This window comes from Diorhabda sublineata, chromosome X, assembly GCF_026230105.1.
Source record: "Diorhabda sublineata isolate icDioSubl1.1 chromosome X, icDioSubl1.1, whole genome shotgun sequence".
Lineage (NCBI taxonomy): Eukaryota > Metazoa > Arthropoda > Insecta > Coleoptera > Chrysomelidae > Diorhabda > Diorhabda sublineata.
In genome coordinates this window covers 40304422-40325430 of record NC_079485.1, presented here as the reverse complement: position 1 = coordinate 40325430, position 21009 = coordinate 40304422, and the positions used below count along the sequence as shown (strand labels likewise).

The 21009-nt window shown below is 31.4% G+C and overlaps 2 protein-coding genes across 2 annotated transcripts in view; one reads left to right on the top strand and one right to left on the bottom strand.

Annotated features, from left to right (window-relative positions):
• Positions 1 to 3480, bottom strand: part of LOC130451756 (protein expanded) — a 61943-nt gene extending 58463 nt beyond the window's left edge. The window contains exon 1 of the mRNA XM_056790975.1: positions 3234 to 3480. The gene's annotated coding sequence lies outside the window, so the exon portion shown is untranslated. The remainder of the gene's footprint in view (positions 1 to 3233) is intronic.
• A 1924-nt stretch (positions 3481 to 5404) lies between these two features.
• LOC130450973 (serum response factor homolog B-like) lies at positions 5405 to 7920 on the top strand. Its single transcript, XM_056789737.1, has 3 exons — positions 5405 to 6354; positions 6533 to 6763; positions 7631 to 7920. Exons 1-3 carry the CDS (start codon positions 5846 to 5848, stop codon positions 7839 to 7841), a joined length of 951 nt encoding a protein of 316 aa, XP_056645715.1. The 5' UTR covers positions 5405 to 5845; the 3' UTR covers positions 7842 to 7920.
• The last annotated feature ends 13089 nt before the right edge of the window (positions 7921 to 21009 follow it).

Sequence of the window (21009 nt, the reverse complement as noted above, 5' to 3'; positions counted from 1 at the left end):
TGAATGAATTCTTGTCAATGTTCCATACATACAACTGAGAAAAACGAAATCAGAAGATGAGGCGAACCAAGAGAAAATGTGATGTAAAAACAGGAATAACCTCAAAAAAAGCAGACCGAATAGGATCCAAGTCAAGAAAAAACCGAAAGATAAATAGAATATATATATATAATGAATTGGAGGACATTTATGTACTTCAACAGCTTTTTCATAAAAATTTGGTTTTGGTCAGAAATAGAAATAAATTCATAGTTGGGAAAAAGTGCGAGATATTTATTCGTTTAATCCGAAGATTCTTCGTAAAACACCTCGAGAATATCTCTAACTATATCAAATTGATCATTTATTTAATTACAAAATAAATTAATGGTAGAAACAATCGCAAAATAATTCCCACGCGCAGAGTTATTTCCCGTCTCCACAAAGCTCTTTAATTTTTTTCAAATCAGATGTCGATGTTCTTTGAATTTATGAGTTATATTGCCGTATTATTTCGTTTTATTACATTTTTTAATTACATTCACCCACGGAGTTTTAAATGAACAGTTTTTTTTTGCTTTGGTTGTTCTCCTTAATGTATCTTTGTGTTAATACTAAACGATAATATTTTAAAGTTTTTTGAAATTCAATTATTATCTATTACGTTATCAAAAAGTGAGAAATAAAGCCAAAACTTGATTCCTGGTCAAACTTAATGAGAACAGAAATGGGAAAATACATAACAATACTGTGAATTGTCAAATTAATATACAATCTTGTACGAAAGCATCAATATATAATATTTTTAAAACTGTTTTTATAAAATTACTTTCAGTCATATACGTATTGGAATACTTGCTATGAATTATAAATGTTCTAGCTATTCCACTATATTCCTACTCCGTCTTCGAGTATCCAGCTTATTAGAATTAAAATCGATCAGTATTATAGTTTATTTCGGAAAGGCATAGAGTAATAAAACCTCATTAGGTGTGCTAAGGGACCACAGAGTCACCCAACGAATATTTAAGCCACTTTCATAGTTTGGCATTGCAAAAAACCTTTCTTTTTATCAGGGGCAGGTAGTACCACCTTGGTTGGGGTCAATATATGGGTTTATCCCATTGTTATCCATTCACAAACACTGAAAATAGTGTGGTGCCAAAGGTGTGCCGGTAAGATACTCGTAAAAAGGAAAGAATAAAAATTATTGTAACTTTGCTATAGCAAATAGTTCTTTTTTTATTAAATTGTCTTCAAATACTTTTGGTGGTTAACCAGTCAATAATTTCTTGTTTTCTCCAAGCTGGAGTCTTCTCTATGCTTCGAGAATGATAACTTTCGTTATCCATAACTACTACTGAATCAACCGGAAGATATTTTATCCTTTCACCAAAATAGTCTTGAAAAAAATCCGAATATGGACGATTATTAGTCTTTTCCCTTTACCTGAAGGCACCTGAATACCCGTTGACAGGCCTTCCATGAAAGCTTGCCGAGCACTGGTTATAACTGGATGGAATTCTCCATTTTATTACACTATACCAATCTGAAATAGACTATAAAACAATAGCGAAAAAATGGATGTCCAGAACTACCCAGAAGGGTTACCATTGCTTAGGTACAATCCAGTAAATATTTCTCAAAGACAATATTCAACAAATGGACTTCGTGAAAACGACTTTTGTTTATTTATACAGAAAATATTTGGAACTCATACATAAGGAAATTACTCCTACAGGAATATCACTCTAAGGAGATTTGGTTCCAGCAAGACAGTTAAATGTGAGGTTGAAAATAATTCGGAAAACACTTCGAATTAAAAAACTATTTCTTCAGATGGTACGATCGAATAATTAAATCTTCGAATTTAGGTACCTCGAACAGATTTTTGTCTTCTGGCTTATTTTATGGGTTATCTTCATGTATAAAATTATTTAGATTGAAATTTATTCGAATTCCCTTTGGTTCATCCAAATTTTTCAATCTACTTTAGGGAAAATTTTAAGTTAGGTTCATAAGTGACTCTTTATAAAAAAAGTAATTAATTTAGTTTTTAATGATTAATTCATAACTAAATGCCATTGAGAAATCAACTTCACCACATTTCGACCCTTGTGTTGTTCAGCGAACTTGTACAAAACTTTTTTTCTCCCATCAATATTAGATAAAAATAAAATGTCACAAAATGTCACCAATTTTCCCGACTAAACGTTCGCTATTACATTATATAAAAATTAACCAAAATAATTATTTTTCGATTACAGCCATTCGCATAAAAAGTATTATTAAGATAAGTATATTTATGTTTTAAGCTTAGCTGTGTATTATTTTAGATTTTTATTTATTATAACACATTATATTTGATATTGCAACATTCACTTTTGATTCATATTGCAGTTTGATTAAACGATTGTTGAGTGGTATGCTTATTACAATCAAAACAATACCTACTAGAAATTATCATTAAAGAGCGTCAACATTTTTGTTGGTCAATGTTTTTTTGTTATAAAATTATTTAGATTTAAATTTATCTCAATTTTTCATTCATACAATTTGTTCATCTATTTTGGGGTAAGGTCCATATATATGGACCTTACTTCTATATATATATATATATATATATATATATATATATATATATATATATATATATATATATATATATATATATATATATATATATATATATATATATATATATATATATATATATATATATATATATATATATAGAAAAAATAATTGTTTTGATTTTTAATGGTTAGTTTATTTATTTAAAATGAGTATCTATACTATTCCATAAATGTTAATGCCATTGTTCGTTTAAATGTTTTTAAAATTAGCATAAAACGAATATAACAGATAATAAATATACTGTTTGTCTATGTAACACTTAACCTGAAAATTGTAATAATCAAAAAATTCCACAGCCTGGTGGAATTTGAAGGATTAAAATTTCTGCATTCATAAGTAATATTTGATTAATATTTATTAATATTTTTTTATATATTAACTTTGCAATTAAATTCTAAAATTTTATCTTTATATATGTATGTATCAACATTGCACACCAATCATTTAAATCAATCTGTCAAAGTTCTAGTCACCATAGAATATAAATAGTAATCTAGTAAATATCAAAAAGATATTATGATAAATTTGTATCAAAATAGTTGTAAAATGGTTTCTCGAACATAATAATATTGTTTTATTTATATCAAATTAAAAATACCAAAAATATTAAAACATACCATGTGTTGTAGTACAATTATTAGAAGTTGTACAAAACTTTTAGCATAACTAATCGGTTAACAGAAATCCAAAAAGAAAATTTAGTCACAAGTTCAAAAACGGAGTAGATGTAACAAAAACAACACTCACTACACTCTCGCACTAGAGTCAAGTACGCATCCACGTGTTTTGACAACTCAAAAACTTATCCCATCTGCCGGCAAAGGTGTGCTTAAACTAAAATTTCCTATTTCAACTTTGAAGCGGTCAGGTACAATATCATTGGAATGCAGTCAGCCAACCATTTATTCAATATTGAATACACGTATAGAACCAACGCTGCCAACTCAATTGCTGCGCGATTCAGAGGTACATTCCGAACACTAAACTCACTGTACATCAAAGCGTCAGGAACGTGCTTAAGGCATCTGAATTTGTAGCATCGAATGTACTAAACTCAGGTGTGTTTGGTACCTGTTTAGAGGTTACATTCCTCGGCGAACGAAGAGAAAATCAAAATAGCCTCGCTTTAGGTTTTCTTGCGTGTATAATAAATAATTCCAACTTTTTTCCTGTTGCTTCTAGTGTTGAATATTTTATCAGAATATTATCTAAATTATTGAATAACATATAGTCATGAACTCAAATATTCAATGATTACTGTAACTAATTATTGTAACCTTTTTTTCTCTTACTAATGCATACTGCATGTGCTTGTTCGGTTAGACCAATAAGATCTGAGCGCGCCAACAGTGGGCCGATGATGCTCAGCATTATTTACACCAGATTGGTTCAATAAATGTATACAGAAATATATGCAGAACAATAATATACATAATAAACATTGAGATGCGACATACCATTTGAAATTTTATCGCAAAAACATTTCTTATACGGTATCTACTTTTAAATGTACTAATGTATCATTTTTTATGTCACGCCAAAAGTAATCATGGAGTATTCTTGTGGGCAAGAAGCTATGGACATCGTATTGTTGTGCCATTTTGTTGGAGAAACAACTGAAATACTATTTATCGCCCTCTCGCAGATATAATCGAAAATAATTATAGTTACTCAGAAGTTGATGTCTTTTTTCAACAAGCGCACATCCACATTACAGTGGAGCTATGAGCTAATATTTTCGACGATTTGAGAAATTTGAGAAAAATTAGAAAAAAGTTTATGTCAGGATATCCGTAATCTAGACACCAGTCAACAATTCCCATTAACCAGTTACTAATTTCTCTGTCCAAGTCAGAGCATTTGTTGAAATATTTGATTCTTAACAAAAATTAATCTATTGAAAATATGCGTGTGGTCTTGGGCATTTCTGATTCATTATACATTTTGGTTATTCACTACTATAACACTAAAAATGAACATTGGATGACCTAACCAATTTTTATGATATGATTGTAAATAGGTTTTAAAATATCTATAAATGTTAAAAGAAAAATGAATTTGGGCGTTTTAACGTCTGGAGATAACAAATAACGTTTTCACAAACATGATCAGTTAGTATAACTATTTACAGAATTATTACTTAAATAAAAATTCTTCAAATTCTCTTGGAACTTTATAAATTTCTATACATTCGATTTACTTTCCAAAGTGTCCATATCAAATAAAATAAATTTTCCATAACTAGTATTATGATTGTTTAGTCAGCCAATTTCCCGATACAACGATAATGATTTTTCACAATCACTTTCTGAATGCGTTATTTTATATTGATACAAAAGTTGACTTTGATTTCCTCGGTCACGAAATATTTCTGTTCAAATTACCATCATTACTAACTAATAAGTAGATGACCAGCATTACTGAGCATTTGATTGGCAATTAGTCTTTCCGTTGAAGCCGATATGAATGAAGAATTTCGTCAACACATTATGGAGCGTTATGAGTATCGATATGAAAATTAACAAATAGCGAGGAAGAAAAATCTGTGAGAATGTTAGGTTACAATTTGTAAGTCTTTCAATATTTATTGGTTCATCGCAGAAACATTTCATTCTACTAGAATATTCGGTACCGCATCAAATAATGAAATGTTTGTTGCTCCGAGTTTTGTAAATTCCATGTTTTCGCCGCGATCACAATGGTTGTAGTTGCCATGTGGAAGAGCCAAAAGAATATATGAGGTGTTGTGGACGATTAGTAGAACACACCCAAATGTAACAAATATTCCGATATAAATAAGCCTTGAACATGTGTAACTATTTCAATTTTTAAATTGTATTTTTTGTAATAAACCAGAACACTTAAGAAGAAGATTTTTTCATTTTTTGCGTGAAAGAATATGATTTCTATATTTCAAGAGTTAATAAAACACATCTCTGATATTCACGCACTACGTAGATAAAGATTAAAGTAGATACAGTGAAGCGAAAGAACCAACCAATAGAAATGTGATTTTCAAGAAGGGGAATATTTTGCCGATAAGCAAACTAAAATTTTCTCATTGCAATATAATTAGGTAGTATTATTTCAATACCAGTGTGAACATTAGACTGGTGATTTTGTCTGTTCCTTTACGTGCATCAAACGTTGTATTTCAATCAAAATTACTATAACAAATATTCTTTCTCAGCTAATAAAAACATTCTAGTGAATCTAATATACAGAGGGTATGGATGTACAAGAGCCGAAAGAAATAAATAAAAATGAAATCAATCAGTCAAAAGGCACCAAAGACGTTGAAATTAATGAAAACAGTGGAAGCGAAGAAATAAGTGATGCTGTTCAACAAACAAATTCAAGTATTGGAGCACATGTAAAAAATTCTAATAAACCAAATACTACTAAAACTAATAATCTGAGATCTGAACTAAATAAAGAAGAAAACAATGTATATGCTAATTCTGACCAAAAGAATACTCTCTCAGACCCAGCTTCTTCAGAAAACAAAGGAGAATACAAATCTTGTATCGTTCAAATGCAGGAGGTGTACCAAAAAACCGCTTTAGAGCTTAGGGTAAATCCATATTACAAACGTTCAGAAAAAACTGATACAAAATCGATTGGTTTTAAATTTATTAAAAGAATTTATAGGAAGAAATCATCTGTTGGTACAACTAACAGTTATGATGTTGGAGATATTGATAATCCATTAACACAAGAGGATGATGAACCTCCGCAGTAAGTAGATTTATTTTCATTTAACAAATTAAAAACTTCTACATTTACAATGTTCTACAGGAGTTGTTATCTAGAGATTGGCACAGATAAAAATATAATCATTTCCTAATTTTCCAACTTTTGATTTACTAAATAATAAGACTGATAAAAACTAAACTTGGTTAATCTCTTATTTTAGGTTGTCACATTATATTTGTGCACAGGATTCTGACCAGGCTATTGAAGATAGTAAACAAAGCAAGTTATCTATAAATGAGGGAAGGAACAAGTCTCATAATCAAAAGGGGACTGAAAAAGAAGTGAATCAAACTAATGTAATTAGGAATGGAGACATAAAAACAGTAAACAAAGAAAATAAAGAAAATTTTCTATTTGTGAAAGAAAAAAAGGCGAATAATAAAATAAACGAGTAAGTACTAATTATTGTTTATACTTATAGCATATTTATTATAGGTACATTAATTAATATTAAATATAGTAGAATTTTTGTTTGATGTTTTCTCTAAGAGGGTAAGTTCAACATAGTACTTCTCCACTTTTGGGCGTTCTATTATGATTTAATCTATGAGTTCGATCCCTAGCATTTTCATTTCCAGTGATCTTTGTAATTTAAAATTTTATGGGGCAATCCTATATGCTAAATTGCCAGATTGTAAACATCAAAGTTTTTCAGATAAAAATTTGTTTGTGCTTAAATAAATTAATCTAGTTTCGATGTTTATAATTTTTGGTATAACAAAAAGATATTTTAGGCTAAGTTATGAAAAAGTACAGCTGTAATTGAACATAAAAGATATTGAAACGAGAAAATCGCATAAATGACATATAGTTTGGAACGAAATTGCTTGAAATAACTCTAAACTAACTTACTGTACCCTAAACTCAACTAACCCAACCTAATCTGTAAAATTGTTATTTTCTATCTAGATTTTATCAATTTTATCATTTATCAATTTGACTATGTATGTGTTAGCTGATATTGCCATGTTTAAAAGTTCATAATAATATTAATTTTTAGACATTTTCGGCTTTTGCATGCTTATAACACTTTTTAATAAAAATAATTGTATTACCAAACCCCACTACCATGGAGGGTTGTTAATGTTTGCCTAGGGAATTGAACAAATAAAATCTGATAACTACAAATAGAATGGTTCTTGATTTTAGCAGAAATATTCAATTATGAATACAATACTTGTGAAAACTTTCTTGATATGTAGTTGAACTATGATGTTATGTTAAATTTATTCTAATTATTTCAAATTTTACTTTCTAGCTCAAACAACATCAAGAAAGAAAATCAAAATTCTTCTAAAGCCTTGTACCAAATAAAGAAAGCTTCAACGAAGACTAAAAAAATGAGTCCTAATCGTCAAGCAAAATTTGATTTGTCATTTGCGCGGCAACTTCATGCGGAATTGAATCGACAAGAATTTAGAAGAAGTGCTAAAAATGATATCTTGTATTATCCGAAAGATTCACTATAATTTATCGATATATATCTCATCTATTGATTTTATATGGAAAAATAAGTTTTTTTTAATTATACTTGTCACCACATTGATATATTTTTATTTAATTTAATTTCCTCTCATTCCTATTGTATAAAACTGCACGATTTTTCTTATTTCCGTCGGGCAGTTAAGTGTCTCCTTAAGGTTGGTTTTCATATCAAACTGTTGATATGCGGTAGAAGGTGAGGAGAGGTTTAACGAACACAGGAACTTGACAAGTTCGGCAGACAGGACGACTTTCTGACGACATCAAATAGCCGTGAGTGAGTTTCGTGTGGTTGAAGAAATTCTAATTGAATATTGAGTTTTGTTAGAATAATATAATAATTACCCATTTGTAGGTATCTGCAACGTTCTAAATAAATTATATTCTCCATTCTTTAGTGCATATACACATATTACTAAATGTTTTAGTTATAATTGTTTCGTAATCAACAATCGATGTAACCCACGAACTGTTACTAAACTTCCGAACTGACCTAATCTGAAAGGACAATTTTGAAAGGACGCCGGTCCTTAAACTGATTCGGAATCAATCCCGCAAACAAAGCTAATTACAAATAGCATTCACCCAGGGCTGGATTAAAATTTATAAGGCCCGTGTTAGGTTTAAATGTGCGTTGAATAGAGTGTGTTAAATAAAATTATTTATTGGAACAAAATGACTACAATAATTCTTTATAATAATAACTAAAAACTTAATTCACTCTGTCGACCATGCTCTCGACACCACCTTCAGTCTGTCTACTCAGCTTCCCGCTCTCTTCTTCTTTTTTGTATATGAAACACATTTTTCAGGTTTGACCACAGAACTATATTGTTTGTCAATATTAACAGCCCGGGGCTAAAATAATGACGGGACCCCTTAAAGAATTCGAAAACCCGAAAAAATTCACAAAATAATATCAATACGCTAGATTTGTGGTATCAAAACATCAAAAAATCTCTTGGACCTGGGGCCCGGGACTATAGCCCCCCCAAACCCTAGCTTAATCCGGCCCTGCATTCATGGTTCAAGAAAAACATAAGACAAACGAAACAACCCGAAAGAGTAGAATGGATCTTATATTTGTTTAATTATTCTTGGATTATAGCATAAGATTACAAAACTAGTGTTCAAACAATAAATAAATTTCGTACAAATTAAGAGAATAACTAATAAACAAAACATTTTCATACTATTAATATGTGGTGGCTTTGACTTCGTAGTGATAACCTCAAACTAAACGCAATTTTTATTAGAGTACAAATTATCGGTACGTCGTCTGGCGTGATTTAAGTTTCGTTTAATTTTTTCCGTTTTGACGTTGGAGGATATTACGGTTTCGTTCAAAGTAGGCAACGAATTATCCTTACTGGAAATAATTAATGCTGCTGGGGATTGCGTAGGCAAAATATTATCTTTATCCATTGAGAAAGAGATAATGTTATTGTTTTCGTTAGGTTGTATCGTAAACATGGGAGTAGTATTTCTGGTCGCCATTTGAACATCTTTATCAATTACACATTCCAACATTGAATCAAATACTTTTTGTGTAGTTATAGTGTAGCCCGTGACTAACATTTGTTTAGATTCTTGATTGACGATGGGAAACGGTAAAATAGGCGTTTCGGGTTGCTTTTTGATTCCGGAGATACCTAAAAAAGTTTACTTAATACGTCCGTCTTAAACGGTGATACTAAATAGATAGATACCAAGCGTCAAAAAATAATAACAGGCGCTTACGTAATAATACCAGCCACAATACCTGTTTGTGGATTTTTTCTGAAATTGGGGTACACGATCGTTGCTGGTTGAATTAAAGGAGATAGTTGCCTGATATTGACAATATCTGTTCGTAATTGTCCTCCTGGATTGGTTTTTCCAAGAATTTTAATCAAAGATGTTACTTGGCCCATATATCCTGAAGCTTCTTGATGCATTATTATCACTAAATTATTCAGTATATCGAAGTTTCTACTTAACCATTTAACTGTCTCGTTACTCAAACTTGTGAAATCGCCATCCTGGTTTATAGTGAAAAACCAACACAACAGATTATTGTCGATAAATTCAGTGGCTAACCCTAATATCTGCCCTTCGACTAATAGTCTTTGGTTTCCATAAAAATCTTTCAGAATAAACTGATTCAGTTTTCGTTTTATTCCTAGTTTACGCTGGCTCGATAAATTCTTCGAAACGGGTACCGACGTTTGAAAATTAGAACTTATCCCCTGGTTAGCCTTCGTCGGTTCCACTTGTTTAGTTCTCTAAAAAGCATACAAAAATCGAGTATATATCTGAACGGAAAACACTGTTGACAAATAAATTTAACTAGAAATTGACAATACAATGGCTTAAGCTACTTATGGTCTAATTTTGTATATGTAAAATATGTCGCCTATACGGAATACGATTTGTTATTGGAGTACGGAGGACATGTGACTTTTGTGAGGATTTTTAATCGAAAAATAATAGGGGGGTCCTATAAGTAATATCGGTTTTCACATGTGGACATTCTTACGCCTCAATTTAAACATGTCGCAACATGTTGATACTGGACTCTAATTCTTTGAAGGGTACAATTGCTAAATTTTTATAATAAATAGTATAATGTGTGATAAATATGAAATTCTTGTGGGTTTCACGGTATAATTGTGGAAATTTGACGCTTGAAGATAGAGGTTTATAGAGGTTACAAGGGAAGCGATAGAAAACCAACCTAGCACCAATATTCGCCGATTATCGGACTCCATTGGACCTCCTAACGATACCTACATCTTCTTTAAAAATCAATAGATATGATCTATAAAAGGTGTCGAATAGTGTCACACGAATTAACCGAGATTCAATTGAAACGTCGATACGTGGAAACAGCCCTACCGAAAGACGATCGTTTTATTAGACACCTTGTTAATTGCCATGAAAATTAATTTATATAAACAAAAACAACCTGAACATGAAAAATCTGTGGCTATACAAAGGAGCCCGTCGCAAAGAGGGGTCGATTCGAGAGAAAAGTCTTGTTATGTGTCTGGTGGAATTATGACGGTATATTTCGATAACATTCCAGACAGTCGAGTATTTATCGGAGAAATATCCAGGTTTAGTCAATCGAAAGCGGGTTCTCTCACAACAAACAATGCTAAACCACATATTGTGAAAGTTGCGCGGAATGATACGTTGAAAATGCAGTGTGAGAATGATTTGAAACTAAGCTCAAAGAAGGGTTTAACCAATATCTCAAAGAGGGCCGGATTAAGCTAGGGACTATAGCCCCGGGCCCCAGGTCCAAGAGGGCCCCATCATTTGGAAATAACTCTGTATTTTTTGATGTGTTGATACCACAAATCTAACGTATTGATATTATTTTGTAAATTTTTCCGGGTTTTCGAATTCCTTGAGGGGGCCCCGTCATTATTTTAGCCCCGGGCCTTATAAATCTTAATCCGGCCCTGAGTTTAACGAACGTTGGGTTACAACCATAGAACACGATGGGCTATAGTTAAAAAATGTGGTTTCTTTTTTGTATGATTATTAAATTAACAAAGTGAAATTGTAAACTGACTTTATTCATGAGACACACTCTTTAGCAGTGATTTAACAATCAAAATTATAAGCATGTTATGCAAAAATAATAATTTTTTATTAATTGGCAAGTGTAATCATATGATAAAGTAATATTCTGGATGTTAGGTTTGTTGTAAAACTTTCAAAAATTGTCTCACTCACATATAACTTAATATCCAACAAGAACTTTTCCAACAATGTAAATTGTCTTCTTTAGTTGAGAAGTTCACGATAATTAACAAGTACAACGAATTCGTCGGAAAAGACTTTCAAGGAAAAGTTGCATGTCGAGTGAAAAAAATCAAGACAAATCGCACAAAATTGAGTAAACCACCATTTACTGGAAGATTTTAGGAAGAAATTATAGAAAATTTAATAAATAAATTTATAACATTCGATATATTGCCGTTCAAGAAGAACAGTGACATAAATGCAAAAACTTGACTTTTATAGGAAAATAAAAAACTATTGGCCAAAGTATAAAACTTCAATTCAATTCTCCAAGGATTAGGAATCAAACGCCCTAATTTCAAACCAGTGCATACACGTTTCCCTTATAATCGTGTCTTGTTCTAGAAGACAAAAAACTGTGGTTTTTTAGTTTTGTCAGCGACTTTATAAAAAATTGGAATGGGAAACGTTACGGCGCCGACAATATTCATTTTCTCTCTCGTTCGAGACACTTTATCGATACTACGCATGCTTGAAAATGCGCACAACCGACCTGGAACCTAGGAGGATAGAGAAATCGTTGCCATTCTCTCTTCCTTAGTCGGAGCAGCTTCCACTTATAGAAACTGTCCATATAGAAGTATTACATAAATGTTTAGGCTATAACCCTATGGCGGTCCCACGTGGAACTGCATTTATGTGATGTGTTTCGTATATTGTCTATGGACGTATTTCCTTTGGTCGCAATTAGCGTAGGTACAGCTCAGTGCTACTGCTGCACTCCGAAACATTGGCCCTTCTCCAGAAAGTACTGAGTTTGTAGTGTATGTGTTTGCAAACGATGTCGCTAAGGTTTTACAACAGTTGCACAACGGTTTCGTCTGCTGAATGCGACCATTATTGAAGTTACTTCTTGTTCGTTCGAAATAGCAAATTATGTTGTATTGATATTTAATTATTATGTTATACTATGGAGGAAAGAGAGAAGGGGAGAAAAGTTTTTAAAAAATCTCGAACTGTAAAAGATAAACGACAGTTGAAAAACCTTCCAGAATGGCGTTGGAGTGGACAAAGGGTTTGGAATTAACGTAACAATTGTAGATGAATCGAAGTATGCAGAATTTTTAACTCGAGCAGTTCATTATTGAAAATTCCAACGAAATGCTTGTACAAAAACGTGAAAAGTTGTCTCCAAGATGTAAATAATATTTGACGTTTCTTTTTCAATTTATTCAGATGATAATGTGACGCCACCTTTTATTCAATACATTTCGACGGACACTTTTTCATATATACAGATTGTTCTCATTCTCTCTACCCCCCATATATTACACCATAATTAATTTATAGCTTTAAAAATCCAGCATTAACGGATCATCAATAATAAATTAATTGGAAAAGTATTGACAATTCACCTGTTTATCTTTCTTGTTTTGGCTTTTAGCAATTTTCTTTATTTTGTTCTCGTACCCGTTTGTGGCTACAGCCATTTTGGGATCAGTTACGAGCTTTCGAACAAATGATAGTTCCATTTTTTTAGCAGTTGATCCAACAGATTTCGTTATTTTAGGTATTATACTCATCGGATCGGTAGTAACGTTCTTTCGTTTTTCATTAATCGCTCCGGAATTTGGAACATGTTTTTTTACTTTGATCGTTTTTGCAAAGGGTTTTTTCGCCGTCGACCGAGTTGAATGCTGATAATCCAATACTCTTTGTTCAGGCGGAGTATTTAATAACCTTAAAAATGAGAGTAAAAATTAATCGTCAATGTATGTTCATTGGCCAAAACTGAAACTCTGAAAATGGGTACAGAATTAGAGCTACATTAATAATATTGAATGAAAAATATGAGAAATAATATGAATATTGTTTTTATTGTGCCTATTTACAAAACTTTTTTCGATAATTTTTTAATGAATGAATGAATCAAAAACATTTTCTCGTAGTCCCAAAATATTGTAGCCTTCACGTTTTTTGCGTGTTCGTGACCTTCGCTTGACTCTCCTTCTCTATGCCACTCAATGAAATGTTGGATAATAGTAAAAGACTGTAGTTTCATTACCAGTTACAATTGATCGGATTACACTTCCTAGATCCTCGCAGCAAAGTTCTAATAATCGCTCACAACCTTCTACTCGAGTAATAGTAGTGTAGTAGTAGTAGGAGTAGGTCACTTAGAACAATTTCTTCCACTAATTTAATGTTTTCTGGAGTAGTCACCTTCACAGAATCTACCGCACGTGTATCATCTTCAAATGATTCTCATCCCAAGCGGAAAGACTTACACCAATTTTTAAATTGTTGAAAATTATATACATAAGTAACCGTAAGGCCCGCCGCAAATTGAACCCAGCCCACGCACAGCACACGCGTGGATTATTTTTTAGAACGTGGCTCCGACCCAACCTGGTTCGCGTGGTACCGAGTTGTACTTGCAGCACAGTTTCGTGGGTCGTGGGTAACTACTTTTAAATAAACCATCCATTACCAAACAGTTTTTCTTTTGACTCAAAAATGGAAGAATTAATCGAAATTGTGAGATCCTTTCCTGTACTCTATGATTCTTCTCATGAAGATTGCACTCTTGACCAGTAATATCCTTGTCAATTAATTTATGAGCCTCACTAAACTGTCTTCTGTTTAACCGAAACGCCTCCTTGAACATATTTTCTTTCTTTTTTTTTTGTTGGTAGTTGCAACATAATAAATATTTTGTCATCCTCAGAATCAGACTCTAGATCGAGAAGAAGCTGCTGGCTCGCTGTCATCTTGTATACTTATGGGGATTTGGGTACAAATCGTGGGCATGGGCTGTGTTCAAAATGCGTTACTATTAAAAAACGGGGACATGGGCTGGGTCTGGCCCTCTCGTGTGCTGTGCGTGGGCTGGGTTCAATTTGCGGAGGGCCTAATCCTTCTTCAGTCAACGAACGCACTCAATTTACTATATGAGGCCAAGAACTCGTGGACTACGCACTACAATTGATACAACCTGTTTACATTCGTGGAATGACAATTCCCACGGTCACGGATGTGGGCATGGAAAATTATTCAATATTATCAACTTTCATCAACACAACAACAACAATTAACTAAAATATAACGACCTATAAAAGTAATTATGGTGAATTTTGGAAATGACATAAATTGGACAGTCAATCACCATCACTTTTTAGCTTAGAAGTCTGGGAAGTGAATTCCCTTTTAAAGGAGACTAATATCCTGTAACATGGCTTACAATTTCAACTCAATTGCTCTTCCATTCACCAGATTCAACAATTCCTAGGTACTCTTTGAAACGTGAAAACTTAGTTTAAAAGAAAAGGAGTTTTGAATGAGGAAACGTGGAAATTTTTTCTGGGAAAGTCGATTATGTATTGAACCAAAAATCTGAACAAAGAAAAATAATAGGCAACTATGACTTTCATCTTTAACAAAATAGTTTTAGTGAAATTTATAGTTCTAATTTATAAATTTCAATGGAATTACGAATAATTTGATAGAAACTTAATTTTTTGTGTTGAACCAGATATCTTTTTGGATTTTATTTTTGTTTTGATATTCATGATGTAGGTGATTTATTGATTAATATAAATACGCAAATTGTGAGAGTCAAATTGATAAAGACAGTAAGTAGTCGAAACGTAACGTTAATATTTAATTAAAATCAAGATAATTTATCAAAAAAACCATGTACAAGTGGTCTATATACAAATTTCCTTCAACTTTTTATACTTCTTAGACCTTTTTATATGTTTTTCGCGATAAATTATTTTCATTTGAGGTTTCTTTTAATATAAAATCAATCGAAAATAACATGTAAAAATTTGACCTTTTCACCTATTTGGTTTTTACCAAAATATAAAATCATTTTATTTTAGATGATTGATGTTATATAAAAAGAAACCCCAAATATCCTTATTTATACATAAATTAGTTGAAAAAAAAAACAGATACAAATTATCCTAAAAGTATATAAGTTGTTTTAAAATTAATTTTCTTTTATCTTTCTGTAAATAATTTTAAACTAGAAGAGACCTAAAATCAAGAACATTTAGAAGAATTAATATATCAAAAGGTGTAACAAAGAATTTTACATATTTCCAAAATTTTCATGTTTATTATTTTAACAGGTACCTCACCTTCGTTTTTTAGCTCCTTCAGAAGCGGCAGAAATTTTTGTATGGATATTGAAATTTGGATTCTGTTTTTTAACGATTTCATCTCTTTGTAACGGCTCTATACTGAATTTTCGGGAAACTGCTGGTAATGAACTCGGTGATTCATTTCGTCTCACTATTCTTGTTGACTGCATTTTCAACATGTTTTCTATTATCTCGGTGGTCAAAACTGGATATTACACAAAAATTGACAATTTCAATGTCAAAATCGTTGTAGTCATGGCAAGCTTATTCGAATTTAAAAATTTCGTCAAAAGATAGTGGAAATTAATAGAAAAAGTTATTAATTATAACTGAATGAAGTGATACAGATACTACTTGAGCCAATTTCACATTATCACTTAATTTTGTTAATGCTAGATATAAAAATCATCATATTAACAAATTTTATACATGATTATATTTCGAGACAAAGAAATGTTCGGGAAAAGAAATTTTGTTAATTGGGTAACATTTAATGGCAAGTTGGGCGAATAAACGAGTTCACCGAGTTACGGAGAAACCAAAAAAAAAAAAACAATCTGTATAATATTTTATTAGCACTCTACTAATTTAGGAGTCTAGGCAGTCACAAAAACCTTTTATAGGGTCAGTAGTAGTCGCCTGCATAATTTATCCAACATAATAATATTTATATGAAACAATATGGTATTTACCCATGATTTCCGAACATGTTTTACAATTAGGGAATCTCACGAATGAGCTGATGCCTATTCAAAAATGGCCGCCGTGGGTTAAGTATTTTTGACGTAAGCTTCTGTGTACAAATTTAGTTGCTTTGTGCTCTCATTATTTCCAGTTTCACTAGGAAAGACCTTCTTGAAGAGTTGTTATTTGAAGAAGTGCGAAAGTTCCTCCTGGAAACGTGCATTTGTTGGGAGTGTAGTGCTTAGTGTAGTTAGGTGGTTACAGCTGCTTCCAGTACCATAAAAGGCCTGGATTAACTCTATTCAGTTCGTTGGTTCGAATCAAATATGGGGTAAAAACACCTGTAACTTTAAAAATCCAGATTTATATTCGTTGACATTATCACTAAACATATATATATATATATATATCACAGATCTATACGAGTTTTGTTTTAATTATTCATTGAACATTTCATTTAACTGTCGCATTCAAGTTTATCAAACATGAGTGTATATACTTTATAAGGTTGTAAGGGATAACCCAGTGGCAGTTGAAAGTTATATGAAAGTTTGGTAGTAATGTTTAAAGCTATGTGGCATTAAAACTTACGTAGAGCTAGATTTGAATAACAAATAAGATATGTAATATTGGAAATAAGTCTAAATCAATATAAATTCAGGTTTGGAATCATATGGCTGCATTTAACCAACAGCAAGACTAATTATTAAGTGTTATATGTTCAGTGATAATGTAAACGAATAAGAATTCACTAAAAACGTGAAGGTGTATTATATCAGCATATCACTGCTTAGTCGAAAAAATCCAACAAAAACAACTTTCGTGGAGAAATATTCGCAATTCTTTGAGTAACAACTCTAAAAACCACCAAACAACTTCGCAAAGCAAATAAATCTGTGCACAGAAGCTTACTGCAAAATTATTTGCTTACCCCACGACGGCCATTTTTAAATGAACAACTAATTTTGCGCATGTTCAAAATACACGTGTGCGTCAAACACAGCATACGCTAAATGGCACATATTCCGTTCTTACCCAGCTGATACCGACTTTACCCGAACGTCGACGACGGCGTTTTTGTAAATGATTGTTTTTGTTATTCTTTTAGGAATAAATATTCTGTTTTAGGTTATACCAGCGCTGCTCAAAAATGAAATGCAAAAGTTGCAGGCATTATTCATAATTATAGGGAATGTCCTTTTCGGTTTATTGTTCAAGTTAATGGGAATTAGTGAAACATTTAACCTAGAAAATAACTTTGTACGTGGCATATTATTAAAAATTTGAATTTACAGAGGAGGTGTGTGAAAACACAAAAATTATATTAGAATTGGAATAAGAAAGGAAATGATGAGTAGCATATTGAAGGAGAATATTAACAGATTTATGGAACTGAGGATAATTATTTTAAATAGGTATTTAGAAGAGCAAGATGAACTCATATTTTTAAGGTAAACTCGAATTTATTAAAAGATAAGTTTTATATGATTTCTTGAAACGAAATTTGTGATTTAGTGTGTCCAAGGTGTCGTAATTTACCCACGAAAAATATCAAATATCAAGAATAATGTTACAATTATTTGTGATTTGTAGCAATTGGAGATTTGAATTAAAAACTTATAAATGTGCAAGCCGTGAACTTTAATCATTTTATTGAGCATATTTAAAATTTTGCTGGGGGGTATACCCACCTCATCAAAAAAGAGAAATAGATAAACGTATTACCCAAATAAGAAGTTAGATTATAAGGATTATAATGTATTTTCTTTAATTACTTGAATATATTTTTTTAGAATCCACATAGTATAAATATGCCAAAACAACACTCGGCAAGTTTTTATTAATTTCTTTAACAGGCCAGTTAAAAACATTTATTTCTTTTTAGTCAGTCCTAACCCTGGAAAATCAATTATTTTGAAATAATATAAGATTTTATTGTATCATTATTCATTTCAATGAAAAGCTCTGCAACAATTGAAGTTTTGTTCAAAATTTAGAATTTTTTCACTTATATCACATCTGATGTACACCACCTGGCAAGAAGTAGCAACCAGCTAAAATTTTTTTTATTTCTTGTGCCACTCATTGTATAAATGTATATCGGAAACTAGAAAAATTTACACTCTGCTTATCTGTTTAAATTTGGCGGACTTTTTGGTTTAAACACTAACTGTAGAATTAAGGTTATGTGGGCATTTATTTAGATTTACATTTGTGCTTTTGAAATTGAACCACGACCGAGGTACTCAAAACAATCTTCTCTTATATTATTAGTTGCAGAAACAAGTTCAGAATAGGACGCATTTTTACTCAATAAGGAAGACTATTGAAGGTAATCTGTAGGAAAAAGTATAGTGATAAAGAAGTATTTCTTTAGTTGTTGTTATCTTGTATCGGACACGGCAAATAATAAACAAATAATTTTTGGTATGTTTTCAAATTAGACTCTTTATACAAAGCACACCAATTGATATTTGTGTTCCAAGCTCATGAGCAAAGATTATATACACGTCGAGCCCATGGGTTTCGTGCATGAAGTGCTGAATAAATTGGAAAGCAACTATAAACTATCTGCTTTTTGATGTCTTTGCAACATAGATGAGTAAAAATCTAGAATTAATAAGGTCATTGACTGTGATTGTCTATTTGTTTTGTTCTGCTATTACACTGTAATCTCAACAAACATTTTAATTTTAGTTAGGTTTATTCTAATGTTGATAAAATATCTTCAACTATTTAAGCAGGTTTATTTTCTTCACATAAATAAAAGTAGTCATCAGAAAGTAAAAGAAAAAAGTCATTTCTCTAAAATAGGTTATTTAGGCTATTGAACTAGTATTGTCTCCAAGCAACTTCTCAACGGTAAAATTTTAGGTGAGTGATTCAATATAGATACATATCAATAATGTGACATATGCTCTATAAAATAAGATATGCACATGAAATTATTCAAAGTCCTATACTACCGTTTTTCAAGGGCCATAAATAATCCATCTGAACTAACCACCTTCTAGAACAAGCTGCTGTAGCAGGTCATTTTCGATTTAAGAATTTACCTTATTTTTAACAAAATCTCTTATCTGTTAACTGTTTTTTATGACTCAAACTTCAGCCCATTTAATCAGTTATAGAGACTGTTATGGACAGATTCACACTATTATACAAGTCAATTCCTATCTAATCCTGTGAAATTGTCTTTTATACATAAAATAAAGAAAGGGTAGCTTTGACAAATACACTTCACACACAGGGGCCAATCAAGGTAATTAACAGTCAGGCAGACCACTATAAGCAATATTACATTTATAGTTTCAACTTACAACATAATATGTAAAAAGCGATTATATATTGATACCTTGTTCAACAACAAATTTAGTATATTAGGCTGCTGAACAATGTTGCTTTCTTTGCTTAAGGATAGGAACTACTATGGATTTTTTCTATTAGTGATCTTACCCTGATGTAGCCACACTTTACTACTATAGAAAAAGTTTCTTAATCTAAGTTTCTCATGACATGATAGAATATTTATCAGTTATGATATTAATTGACCCACTCTTGATTTGAGATTTTTTTATTATCACAATTTTCACAAATAGTTATGTATTTTGCTACTTTTTTGTAGGCATTTAGATGTCCTACGATTTACTGTTCGATCGCATTCATTATCCTATCGAAGCACTCATAATGCTTGTTGAAGTTGGAAGACATTATTCAGTGGAATAGACCATTAAGCATGATCATGAATGCCAGTTATCAATCATCCCATCTTATACCTAGTTGCCAGATGGACACACAAGCCTCTTTTTTTCTTTATAACTGGACTGTCTACATCTACTATACCATAAACTATTATTTTTCAAAGTTGAAACTTTTGTTCTAGTATTTTCAAAACCAAAAACTACTTTGTATCATGAATAATAAGATTGTTAATGTTATATCCGTACAATACTCATTTTTTTTATATAATAATATAGAATCCATATTAATGTAGTTGCAATGTTTTTTAGGATCCTCCTGGATGGGACAATAACATATAAGGTGAAAACTCGACAATATGATTGAGCTGCTAGAGATTGTTCACCATAACAAAAACATTGTGTACATTATATCTACTCATTGTATTCAGTAATCAATTCATTCAATGTATATTTGGGATAATAAATCAAATACTTCTGAAATCTGTTTTTTTTTGTCAAATTTAACATGCCAAGTAGTAGAAAAAATAATATTTAGGAATTTTCCTAGATGTAAAGGTAACGTCCTATATGGTTGGGCTCTGTTCAAAATCAAAAAAATTTTCAGCCTTCAAATTATCAAAATCTTATTAATCAGATATAAAGTTCAAACTTGACGGATTTAGTATATCACAAAGCAGATTACTGGGGCCATTATTGTATGTAATCTACACTTATGAATTGTGAGACAATACCAACGAACCCCTGTAGTTATAATCACATATCAATTACTCGAAATAAATTGTTATTAGATCCGGAGTGATGTATTGAGACCTTCTTATTAGAACATGAACAAAGATTGCTTAAGGAGAATCCTAACGTTAGCAATTATACCAATACTGAAGCGCACC

Bases quoted from the DNA above. Each gene is read 5' to 3' on its own strand.
- LOC130450973 (XM_056789737.1), top strand. From the start codon at position 5,846: ATGGATGTACAAGAGCCGAAAGAAATAAATAAAAATGAAATCAATCAG. The intron at 6,355-6,532 runs GTAAGTAGATTT...CTCTTATTTTAG, and splicing joins GAGGATGATGAACCTCCGCA to GTTGTCACATTATATTTGTG. The intron at 6,764-7,630 runs GTAAGTACTAAT...TTTACTTTCTAG, and splicing joins GCGAATAATAAAATAAACGA to CTCAAACAACATCAAGAAAG.